The following is a 13,804-nucleotide window of genomic DNA, read 5'->3' on the forward strand; positions in this document are numbered from 1 at the left end:
CCTTCTTCCGATGGAGGGGCTGGAAGCACGTTGACTTCCCCTAGACAATAAAGGGCTTGGCTACTTTATCTCTCACAGTGGAGGGAGAAGTATGTGACCAGACCTGTCCATCGGCCTCCCTCAAGTGAACAGCAGCTGGGCTACGTGCGGCGTTTGTCAATTGGAAGAGCCATTTTAGGAGGCCTGTGCAGTCAAAGAAGGGCTGCGCTAATAATGGCCATGTAATACTGCTATATTAGGAAGAGATTACTCAGGAGGGACATGCACCTCCGTGTGCGCCTCACCACCATTCCCGGTAAGATTCATGGCGTAGTGAACGCTGCCACTAGTCATGGATCTGACAAGGGCACCCACATACCCCTCCATATCCGGAGCTGGGAGAAACTGGCGTGAAAGCTTTCATGAATTGGGCCCAATATCTTTAACATAAAAAAGGATCCCAAAACAAGTCTACTTTATAACATATAAAATAAAGGCAAGGTTTCATTCAGATGTCAGTTTATCAAGTATTGTATCTGTGCCTTACCCAAACAGAACAAGTAACCATTATAGTGTATGGAGCTGTTCAACATGTCCAGGTTCGTTTGAGGATCGGGTGTTAACAAAAAAAAAAAAAAAAAAATTAAATCAGAGACACGTCCGTTTTTGAAAAACAATCACCTATACAAGTCTATGGGTCCTGTAATGGGAAGGAGAAGCTTTGCAATTCTTTTGTATTCCCTATGAGAATACTGGAAAGCGGATCCACACTGATGAAAACGGGGATTTATTTTTCCTTTTAGATATAAGAAAAAACAACTTTTGAACGAGGCTTTAGGATGCAGATCTCCAGGTTATCAAATATCCACCATCCAAACCATTTTGTTCATTGCATCAATGCATTTAGAATGCGAAAAAGTGAGTTTGTGATTAGAAATCTTCTAGCGTTCTGCTTCTAAAGCTCCGATGCGAACCAATGCATCACCATGGTAACAGACGACAGGCACCTGTGTAGCCTAATCCCGCAGTCATACCTTCTTCCATCAGCCCCCTGCTCCTCGGGAACATCCTGAATGTAAGCAGGCATAAAGATAACAGATGGAAGAAAGGAGGACTGCAGGATCAGTTTATACCAGATGTCTTATTTGTTACCAGTTACCATGGAGATGCATAAGTCTGCATAGGGCTGCAGAGCCAAAACGACAGATTCCATTCAATACTGCAATGTTGATTCATTTTAGAATGTCGATATGACAACTGTTCATGTGCCTCTTCCATTACATTTGGACGTTTTACTCCATGCAGAAGAACTACACAGAAAGGGAAGGAAGAATCTTGGGTGACCAAAAACGCATTCATACAAGTGTAATGTCCGTCGTGTGACATCTGTTACTTATGAACGGGAGTAGGTCTAATTATGAGACTGTTTCGAGCGGAGGCTACATGGTTGCAACATGGAGACCATCCGCGTACTGTGGGGTTCACATCCTGGACCCGTTCATTTCATGGCTACTGTTCACATGAATATAGTCGAACATGTCGAATACACAACACCTATACAATAGGGGGCAGCATTTCTCACAGTCCGCTCATTTTATATAAAACTCGATAAACAAAAAAAATAAGTTATATCAGAAAATCACTAATAATCAATTTAATTTAATGAACCTAATAATAACATTAATTAATAATAGTACCCTAACGTCAAGCTGAATCGCTGCAAGGACAAAGGAAGACAGAATTAACCCACTAATTACTGGACACAGGGTAAATGTTTTACCAGATAGACATACAATTCATTGCGTACCTTTTAACGTCAACAGCTTTCAGGTGCCATGGCTCAGCAGCTAGGATTTATCTAGAGGGCCAGCTCACAATGTACGGAGACCATCTGCTAGGGGGCTCTCATTGTCCTGATGCTGGCAGTCTTCGTAGTGGAAGACGATCCTTTACTGGAGGATATATTCCCCAAAGACAAACTATCTTCAGGCTAGGTCTATTCCACACATACCAGGCATCACACCATGACAAGAGAATGGATGCTAATAACCAGGGCTGTGGAGTCGGTAAGTCAAACCGCAGACTCCAAAGTTTCCGACTCCATGACTCCGACCATATACAGAAAGTGCTGCACAGATTCATCTCCACAGCACTGGTCATTACCGAGCATGTACATAAAGTGCAGCACAGGTTCATCTCCACAGCACTGGTCATTACTGGGCATGTACATAAAGTGCAGCACAGGTTCATCTCCACAGCACTGGTCATTACTGAGCATGTGCATAAAGTGCAGCACAGGTTCATCTCCACAGCACTGGTCATTACCGAGCAGTACATAAAGTGCAGCACAGGTTCATCTCCACAGCACTGGTCATTACTGGGCATGTACATAAAGTGCAGCACAGGTTCATCTCCACAGCACTGGTCATTACTGAGCATGTGCATAAAGTGCAGCACAGGTTCATCTCCACAGCACTGGTCATTAATGAGCATGTACATAAAGTGCAGCACAGGTTCATCTCCACAGCACTGCCTCACTACTGAGCATGTGCATAAAGTGCAGCACATATTCATCTCCACAGCACTGGTCATTACTGAGCATGTACATAAAGTGCAGCACAGGTTCATCTCCACAGCACTAGTCATTACTGAGCATGTACATAAAGTGCAGCACAGGTTCATCTCCACAGCCCTGGTCATTACTGAGCATGTACATAAAGTGCAGCACAGGTTCATCTCCACAGCCCTGGTCATTACTGAGCATGTACATAAAGTGCAGCACAGATTCATCTCCACAGCACTGCCTCACTACGGAGCATGTACATAAAGTGCAGCACAGGTTCATCTCCACAGCACTGGTCATTACTGAGCATGTACATAAAGTGCAGCACAGGTTCATCTCCACAGCACTGGTCATTACTGAGCATGTACATATACATAAAGTACAGCACAGATTCATCTCCACAGCACTGCCTCAGTACTGAGCATGTACATAAAGTGCAGCACAGATTCATCTCCACAGCACTGGTCATTACTGAGCATGTACATAAAGTGCAGCACAGATTCACCTCCTCTAACAGCCAAAATCCTTAGATCAGGAACAGAACAAACATTTATAGGACATTTCATAACTTTCCCAAATTCTTATAAAAACATTTACAGCACACCCTGCACTGCACCCAATATATATTTTAGGAGTAGGTCCATTTTATACTGACTCCACCAAAATGCACTCCAACTCCACAGCCCTGCTAACAAGTAATCAAAACTAAAATAATAATAATATTATTATTATTATTATTATTATTATTATTATTATTATTATTATTATTATTATTATTATTAATAATAAATATTACTAATATATATAATAAAAATAATACATAAATTAATTAAAAAACACAACAGTAAAATGTTCTGACACTAGAGGTAGGGTGCCAATGCTGATTCCAACCCTGGTGGAATATAAGGGGGCATAAAAAAGTATGCAAGAAATCAATCACAAGCTGTAGAAACAATATAACAGACTTGTGTTTATTGCAAAAGGCTAAGTGGCAACTGATTTGTAGAGATCTTCTAGTCTGCAGCAAGGGCTCTCATTTCAGCGGCTCAGCTGTCTTGTGCCTTTGTGCAACATGTGCACTAGAGTGGGACAATGGCCGCAGCGTTTTTGTGGCATCTGTCGCCTCTTATAGGGGCCCATGTCTAATCCTTCCAAGAGGAATAATGGCTCGTGTCAGAATGCCAACTTTTCACAGAGGCATAACCCTACTTTGTACACAGCCCATTCCCTGTGCCCGATGTACTGTAACACTACAGCCCTACGATCCGATTCCCAAGCACCGGCCACTGCCTAAAGGTACCTTCACACTAAACGACTTTGCAACGATAACGATAGCGATCTGTGACGTTGCAGCGTCCTGGATAGCGATCTCGTTGTGTTTGACAGGCAGCAGCGATCTGGATCCTGCTGTGATATCGCTGGTCATTGCTGAAAGTCCAGAACTTTATTTGGTCGTCAGATCGGCGTGTATCGTTGTGTTTGACAGCAAAAGCAACGATGCCAGCAATGTTTTACAATGGTAACCAGGGTAAATATCGGGTTACTAAGTGCAGGGCCGCGCTTAGTAACCCGATATTTACCCTGGTTACCATCGTAAATGTAAAAAAAAACAAACAAAAAAAAAAACGTACATACTCACATTCCGGTGTCCGTCAGGTCCCTGGCCATCTGCTTCCCGCACTGACTGTGAGCGCCGGCCGGCCGTAAAGCACAGCACAGCGGTTACGTCACCGCTGTGCTCTGCTTTTACTTTACGGCCGGCACTCACAGTCAGTGCGGGACCGGCATCGTTGGTCGCTGGAGAGCTGTCTGTGTGACAGCTCTCCAGCGACCACACAGCGACGCTGCAGAGATCGGGATCGTTGTCGATATTGCTGCAGCGTCGCTTAATGTGACGGTACCTTAAGACATTGTGCCTCAATCATGATAATACACAGATGGGCTCTAAGCTAACAAATGGTTAAGAACGTTCTGTCATGATGTCTATATCCGAGACCGCTGATCTTCATAATCCCTAGTTACACATTACCGTATATGAAATATGCCATTTTATTCCATGGTATTACTATATATATATATATATATATATATATATATATATATATATATATATATATATATATATATATATATATATATATATATATATATATAGTCCGGGGAGATCTCACAAAATAGCAGCAGTGCCATGAGAAAGGGCGAAGATGGGCACAAACCTAGAATGGCGCAGAACACAAGGTTACACAACTGTACAGAGGGTAATATGGCCGGAGAGTGACAAGGAAACTTATAACTGGCACGGCTTATTAGCCCATCACTGTGGATTCCTTACATGTCACTAATTCAATATATTAAAGGTGCCGTGTGTATCCACACATAAACTGCAGCACCAAGTGTGGAAGTTATCTCCTATCCATAATAAGGACAACTTCCCAATCACTGGAGGTCTGAACGCTGAGACCCCCACTGATCCCAAAAACTGGCACCTCGAGGAATCACATGTGAACGGTTGTCGATCCTGTGCACCTCCACTCTATTCATTCTTATGGGAGTGCAGAACAGCAGCGTTATATACAATATCAAAGTTAGTAACCTCTATATACCGGAGGGGACAGCCGCCCTCCTTATATACAATACCCCTATATAGCAGGTAACACCGCCCTCCTTATATACAATACCCCTATATAGCAGGTAACACCGCCCTCCTTATATACAATACCCCTATATAGCAGGTAACACCGCCCTCCTTATATACAATACCCCCTATATAGCAGGTAACACCGCCCTCCTTATATACAATACCCTCTATATAGCAGGTAAAACCGCCCTCCTTATATACAATACCCCTATATAGCAGGTAACACCGCCCTCCTTATATACAATACCCCCTATATAGCAGGTACCACCGCCCTCATTATATACAATACCCCTATATAGCAGGTAACACCGCCCTCCTTATATACAATACCCCTATATAGCAGGTAACACCGCCCTCCTTATATACAATACCCCTATATAGCAGGTAACACCGCCCTCCTTATATACAATACCCTCTATATAGCAGGTAAAACCGCCCTCCTTATATACAATACCCCTATATAGCAGGTAACACCGCCCTCCTTATATACAATACCCCTATATAGCAGGTAACACCGCCCTCCTTATATACAATACCCCTATATAGCAGGTAACACCGCCCTCCTTATATACAATACCCCTATATAGCAGGTAACACCGCCCTCCTTATATACAATATCCCTATATAGCAGGTAACACCGCCCTCCTTATATACAATACCCCTATATAGCAGGTAACACCGCCCTCCTTATATACAATACCCCTATATAGCAGGTAACACCGCCCTCCTTATATACAATACCCCTATATAGCAGGTAACACCGCCCTCCTTATATACAATACCCCTATATAGCAGGTACCACCGCCCTCCTTATATACAATACCCCTATATAGCAGGTACCACCGCCCTCCTTATATACAATACCCCTATATAGCAGGCATCACCGCCCTCCTTATATACAATACCCCTATATAGCAGGTAACACCGCCCTCCTTATATACAATACCCCTATATAGCAGGTAACACCGCCCTCCTTATATACAATACCCCCTATATAGCAGGTAACACCGCCCTCCTTATATACAATACCTTCTATATAGCAGGTACCACCGCCCTCCTTATATACAATACCCCCTATATAGCAGGCATCACCGCCCTCCTTATATACAATACCCCCTATATAGCAGGTACCACCGCCCTCATTATATACAATACCCCTATATAGCAGGTACCACCGCCCTCCTTATATACAATACCCCTATATAGCAGGTACCACCGCCCTCCTTATATACAATACCCCTATATAGCAGGTACCACCGCCCCCCTTATATACAATACCCCTATATAGCAGGTACCACCGCCCTCCTTATATACAATACCCCTATATAGCAGGTACCACCGCCCTCCTTATATACAATACCCCCTATATAGCAGATAACACCGCCCTCCTTATATACAATACCCCTATATAGCAGGCATCACCGCCCTCCTTATATACAATACCCCTATATAGCAGGTACCACCGCCCTCCTTATATACAATACCCCTATATAGCAGGCATCACCGCCCTCCTTATATACAATACCCCCTATATAGCAGATAACACAGCCCTCCTTATATACAATACCCCTATATAGCAGGTAACACCGCCCTCCTTATATACAATACCCCTATATAGCAGGTACCACCGCCCTCCTTATATACAATACCCCTATATAGCAGGTACCACCGCCCTCCTTATATACAATACCCCTATATAGCAGGCATCACCGCCCTCCTTATATACAATACCCCTATATAGCAGGTACCACCGCCCTCCTTATATACAATACCCCTATATAGCAGGCATCACCGCCCTCCTTATATACAATACCCCCTATATAGCAGATAACACAGCCCTCCTTATATACAATACCCCTATATAGCAGGTAACACCGCCCTCCTTATATACAATACCCCTATATAGCAGGTACCACCGCCCTCCTTATATACAATACCCCTATATAGCAGGTAACACCGCCCTCCTTATATACAATACCCCTATATAGCAGGTAACACCGCCCTCCTTATATACAATACCCCTATATAGCAGGTAACACCGCCCTCCTTATATACAATACCCCTATATAGCAGGTACCACCGCCCTCCTTATATACAATACCCCTATATAGCAGGTACCACCGCCCTCCTTATATACAATACCCCTATATAGCAGGCATCACCGCCCTCCTTATATACAATACCCCTATATAGCAGGTAACACCGCCCTCCTTATATACAATACCCCCTATATAGCAGGTAACACCGCCCTCCTTATATACAATACCTTCTATATAGCAGGTACCACCGCCCTCCTTATATACAATACCCCCTATATAGCAGGCATCACCGCCCTCCTTATATACAATACCCCCTATATAGCAGGTACCACCGCCCTCATTATATACAATACCCCTATATAGCAGGTACCACCGCCCTCCTTATATACAATACCCCTATATAGCAGGTACCACCGCCCTCCTTATATACAATACCCCTATATAGCAGGTACCACCGCCCCCCTTATATACAATACCCCTATATAGCAGGTACCACCGCCCTCCTTATATACAATACCCCTATATAGCAGGTACCACCGCCCTCCTTATATACAATACCCCTATATAGCAGGTACCACCGCCCTCCTTATATACAATACCCCTATATAGCAGGTACCACCGCCCTCCTTATATACAATACCCCTATATAGCAGGTACCACCGCCCCCCTTATATACAATACCCCTATATAGCAGGTACCACCGCCCTCCTTATATACAATATCCCTATATAGCAGGTAACACCGCCCCCCTTATATACAATACCCCTATATAGCAGGTACCACCGCCCTCCTTATATACAATACCCCTATATAGCAGATACCACCGCCCTCCTTATATACAATACCCCTACATAGCAGGTAACACCGCCCTCCTTATATACAATACCCCTATATAGCAGGTACCACCGCCCTCCTTATATACAATACCCCTATATAGCAGGTAACACCGCCCTCCTTATATACAATACCCCTATATAGCAGGTACCACCGCCCTCCTTATATACAATACCCCCTATATAGCAGGCATCACCGCCCTCCTTATATACAATACCCCCTATATAGCAGGTACCACCGCCCTCATTATATACAATACCCCTATATAGCAGGTACCACCGCCCTCCTTATATACAATACCCCTATATAGCAGGTACCACCGCCCTCCTTATATACAATACCCCTATATAGCAGGTACCACCGCCCCCCTTATATACAATACCCCTATATAGCAGGTACCACCGCCCTCCTTATATACAATACCCCTATATAGCAGGTACCACCGCCCTCCTTATATACAATACCCCCTATATAGCAGATAACACCGCCCTCCTTATATACAATACCCCTATATAGCAGGCATCACCGCCCTCCTTATATACAATACCCCTATATAGCAGGTACCACCGCCCTCCTTATATACAATACCCCTATATAGCAGGCATCACCGCCCTCCTTATATACAATACCCCCTATATAGCAGATAACACAGCCCTCCTTATATACAATACCCCTATATAGCAGGTAACACCGCCCTCCTTATATACAATACCCCTATATAGCAGGTACCACCGCCCTCCTTATATACAATACCCCTATATAGCAGGTAACACCGCCCTCCTTATATACAATACCCCTATATAGCAGGTAACACCGCCCTCCTTATATACAATACCCCTATATAGCAGGTAACACCGCCCTCCTTATATACAATACCCCTATATAGCAGGTACCACCGCCCTCCTTATATACAATACCCCTATATAGCAGGTACCACCGCCCTCCTTATATACAATACCCCTATATAGCAGGCATCACCGCCCTCCTTATATACAATACCCCTATATAGCAGGTAACACCGCCCTCCTTATATACAATACCCCCTATATAGCAGGTAACACCGCCCTCCTTATATACAATACCTTCTATATAGCAGGTACCACCGCCCTCCTTATATACAATACCCCCTATATAGCAGGCATCACCGCCCTCCTTATATACAATACCCCCTATATAGCAGGTACCACCGCCCTCATTATATACAATACCCCTATATAGCAGGTACCACCGCCCTCCTTATATACAATACCCCTATATAGCAGGCATCACCGCCCTCCTTATATACAATACCCCCTATATAGCAGATAACACAGCCCTCCTTATATACAATACCCCTATATAGCAGGTAACACCGCCCTCCTTATATACAATACCCCTATATAGCAGGTACCACCGCCCTCCTTATATACAATACCCCTATATAGCAGGTAACACCGCCCTCCTTATATACAATACCCCTATATAGCAGGTAACACCGCCCTCCTTATATACAATACCCCTATATAGCAGGTAACACCGCCCTCCTTATATACAATACCCCTATATAGCAGGTACCACCGCCCTCCTTATATACAATACCCCTATATAGCAGGTAACACCGCCCTCCTTATATACAATACCCCTATATAGCAGGTAACACCGCCCTCCTTATATACAATACCCCTATATAGCAGGTAACACCGCCCTCCTTATATACAATACCCCTATATAGCAGGTACCACCGCCCTCCTTATATACAATACCCCTATATAGCAGGTACCACCGCCCTCCTTATATACAATACCCCTATATAGCAGGTAACACCGCCCTCCTTATATACAATACCCCTATATAGCAGGTAACACCGCCCTCCTTATATACAATACCCCTATATAGCAGGTAACACCGCCCTCCTTATATACAATACCCCTATATAGCAGGTACCACCGCCCTCCTTATATACAATACCCCTATATAGCAGGTAACACCGCCCTCCTTATATACAATACCCCTATATAGCAGGTAACACCGCCCTCCTTATATACAATACCCCTATATAGCAGGTAACACCGCCCTCCTTATATACAATACCCCTATATAGCAGGTACCACCGCCCTCCTTATATACAATACCCCTATATAGCAGGTACCACCGCCCTCCTTATATACAATACCCCTATATAGCAGGCATCACCGCCCTCCTTATATACAATACCCCTATATAGCAGGTAACACCGCCCTCCTTATATACAATACCCCCTATATAGCAGGTAACACCGCCCTCCTTATATACAATACCTTCTATATAGCAGGTACCACCGCCCTCCTTATATACAATACCCCCTATATAGCAGGCATCACCGCCCTCCTTATATACAATACCCCCTATATAGCAGGTACCACCGCCCTCATTATATACAATACCCCTATATAGCAGGTACCACCGCCCTCCTTATATACAATACCCCTATATAGCAGGCATCACCGCCCTCCTTATATACAATACCCCCTATATAGCAGATAACACAGCCCTCCTTATATACAATACCCCTATATAGCAGGTAACACCGCCCTCCTTATATACAATACCCCTATATAGCAGGTACCACCGCCCTCCTTATATACAATACCCCTATATAGCAGGTAACACCGCCCTCCTTATATACAATACCCCTATATAGCAGGTAACACCGCCCTCCTTATATACAATACCCCTATATAGCAGGTAACACCGCCCTCCTTATATACAATACCCCTATATAGCAGGTACCACCGCCCTCCTTATATACAATACCCCTATATAGCAGGTACCACCGCCCTCCTTATATACAATACCCCTATATAGCAGGCATCACCGCCCTCCTTATATACAATACCCCTATATAGCAGGTAACACCGCCCTCCTTATATACAATACCCCCTATATAGCAGGTAACACCGCCCTCCTTATATACAATACCTTCTATATAGCAGGCACCACCGCCCTCCTTATATACAATACCCCCTATATAGCAGGCATCACCGCCCTCCTTATATACAATACCCCCTATATAGCAGGTACCACCGCCCTCATTATATACAATACCCCTATATAGCAGGTACCACCGCCCTCCTTATATACAATACCCCTATATAGCAGGTACCACCGCCCTCCTTATATACAATACCCCTATATAGCAGGTACCACCGCCCCCCTTATATACAATACCCCTATATAGCAGGTACCACCGCCCTCCTTATATACAATACCCCTATATAGCAGGTACCACCGCCCTCCTTATATACAATACCCCTATATAGCAGGTACCACCGCCCTCCTTATATACAATACCCCTATATAGCAGGTACCACCGCCCTCCTTATATACAATACCCCTATATAGCAGGTACCACCGCCCCCCTTATATACAATACCCCTATATAGCAGGTACCACCGCCCTCCTTATATACAATATCCCTATATAGCAGGTAACACCGCCCCCCTTATATACAATACCCCTATATAGCAGGTACCACCGCCCTCCTTATATACAATACCCCTATATAGCAGATACCACCGCCCTCCTTATATACAATACCCCTACATAGCAGGTAACACCGCCCTCCTTATATACAATACCCCTATATAGCAGGTACCACCGCCCTCCTTATATACAATACCCCTATATAGCAGGTACCACCGCCCTCCTTATATACAATATCCCTATATAGCAGGCATCACCGCCCTCCTTATATACAATATCCCTATATAGCAGGCATCACCGCCCTCCTTATATACAATATCCCTATATAGCAGGTAACACCGCCCTCCTTATATACAATATCCCTATATAGCAGGTAACACCGCCCTCCTTATATACAATATCCCTATATAGCAGGTAACACCGCCCTCCTTATATACAATACCCCTATATAGCAGGTAACACCGCCCTCCTTATATACAATACCCCCTACATAGCAGGTAACACCGCCCTCCTTATATACAATACCCCTATATAGCAGGTAACACCGCCCTCCTTATATACAATATCCCTATATAGCAGGTAACACCGCCCTCCTTATATACAATACCCCTATATAGCAGGTAACACCGCCCTCCTTATATACAATACCCCCTATATAGCAGGTACCACCGCCCTCCTTATATACAATACCCCTATATAGCAGGTACCACCGCCCTCCTTATATACAATACCCCTATATAGCAGGTACCACCGCCCTCCTTATATACAATACCCCTATATAGCAGGTAACACCGCCCTCCTTATATACAATACCCCTATATAGCAGGTACCACCGCCCTCCTTATATACAATACCCCTATATAGCAGGTACCACCGCCCTCCTTATATACAATACCCCTATATAGCAGGTACCACCGCCCTCCTTATATACAATACCCCCTATATAGCAGGTACCACCGCCCTCCTTATATACAATACCCCTATATAGCAGGTAACACCGCCCTCCTTATATACAATATCCCTATATAGCAGATAGTGCCCCCTCTAGTCCTTGGCATCTGACGCCCGCACGGTGTACGCAGGCGCTGTGCCCGCAGCGGGCGCACTGGCATTAGGTGGCACGGGAAGGTGTGTTGGTGCCCAGAGTACAAATTCAAAGCTTGCACCTGGCCCGCGTCCGACCAATGGCGCCACAGGTGACTCCCCGGAGCCGTTACAGAGCGGACAGTGCCCCCCGCCGTGTCCCGCACACAGGTGGGCGCTGCTCCTACATGGCCGGTGCCCGGGTGCAGCCGCACAGCTGTCTCCCGGGCACAGCCGCTAACCCCTCACAGTCCTGGTGCTCCAGTCTCCGGAGCGCGGGGAGATGCCGGACCGCCTCACCTGGCAAGGTCTTGTGTGCCGTGTTCCCCATGGCAGACGGTGCAGAGCCGGTGGCGGAGGGACGATGTCACTGAACCCTGTCCCGGGCAGTGAAGGTCCATTTAACCCCTTGCTCCCGGGATTGCAGTTCCTCCGTGTGCCGATCCCCGGTGTGTGGCAGCTGCTCCGCACCCTCCCTCCGTGCAGCGCTACAGCCCGAAACGACTGACTGCATCCAGAGCCGCCACCGCTCCACCACCGGGGGCGGGGCCGCCCGACACCACGCCCACCAGCCTGTCATCTGTAGTGATGAGGCGCAACGGGGGGCAGCGTGTCCAGGACTACAGGGATAGCACCGTGACTACAGGGGGGGCAGCGTGTCCGTGACTACAGGGGGGGCAGCGTGTCCGTGACTACAGGGGTGGCAGCGTGTCCGTGACTACTGGGGTGGCAGCGTGTCAGTGACTACAGGGGTGGCAGCATGTCCATGACTATAGGGGTGGCAGTGTGTCTGTGACTACAGGGATGGCAGCGTGTCATTGACTACAGGAGTGGCAGCGTGTCCGTGACTACAGGGGTGACAGCGTGTCCGTGACCACAGGGATGGCAGCGTGTCCGTGACTACAGGGATGGCAGCGTGTCCGTGACTACAGGGATGACAGCATGTCCGTGACTACAGGGATGACAGCATGTCATTGACCACAGGAGTGACAGCGTGTCCGTGACCACAGGGATGGCAGCGTGTCCGTGACTACAGGGATGACAGCATGTCATTGACCACAGGAGTGGCAGCGTGTCCGTGACTACAGGGATGGCAGCGTGTGCGTGACTACAGGGATGGCAGCGCGTCAGTGACTACAGTGGTGGCAGCGTGTCAGTGACTACAGAGGTGGCAGGGCAGTGTTTCCATGACTACAGGGGTGGCAGTGTTTCCATGACTACAGGGGT

At 46.0% G+C, this 13,804-nt stretch overlaps 1 protein-coding gene across 1 annotated transcript in view; it reads right to left on the reverse strand.

Annotated features, from left to right (window-relative positions):
* NEURL1B (neuralized E3 ubiquitin protein ligase 1B) overlaps positions 1-13,125 on the reverse strand; it is a 78,010-nt gene extending 64,885 nt beyond the window's left edge. The window contains exon 1 of the mRNA XM_077265786.1: positions 12,878-13,125. Coding sequence (XP_077121901.1) covers positions 12,878-12,908 — 31 coding nt within the window. The 5' untranslated portion in view covers positions 12,909-13,125. The remainder of the gene's footprint in view (positions 1-12,877) is intronic.
* Positions 13,126-13,804: the final 679 nt, after the last annotated feature.

This window comes from Ranitomeya variabilis, chromosome 5, assembly GCF_051348905.1.
Source record: "Ranitomeya variabilis isolate aRanVar5 chromosome 5, aRanVar5.hap1, whole genome shotgun sequence".
Taxonomy (NCBI): domain Eukaryota; kingdom Metazoa; phylum Chordata; class Amphibia; order Anura; family Dendrobatidae; genus Ranitomeya; species Ranitomeya variabilis.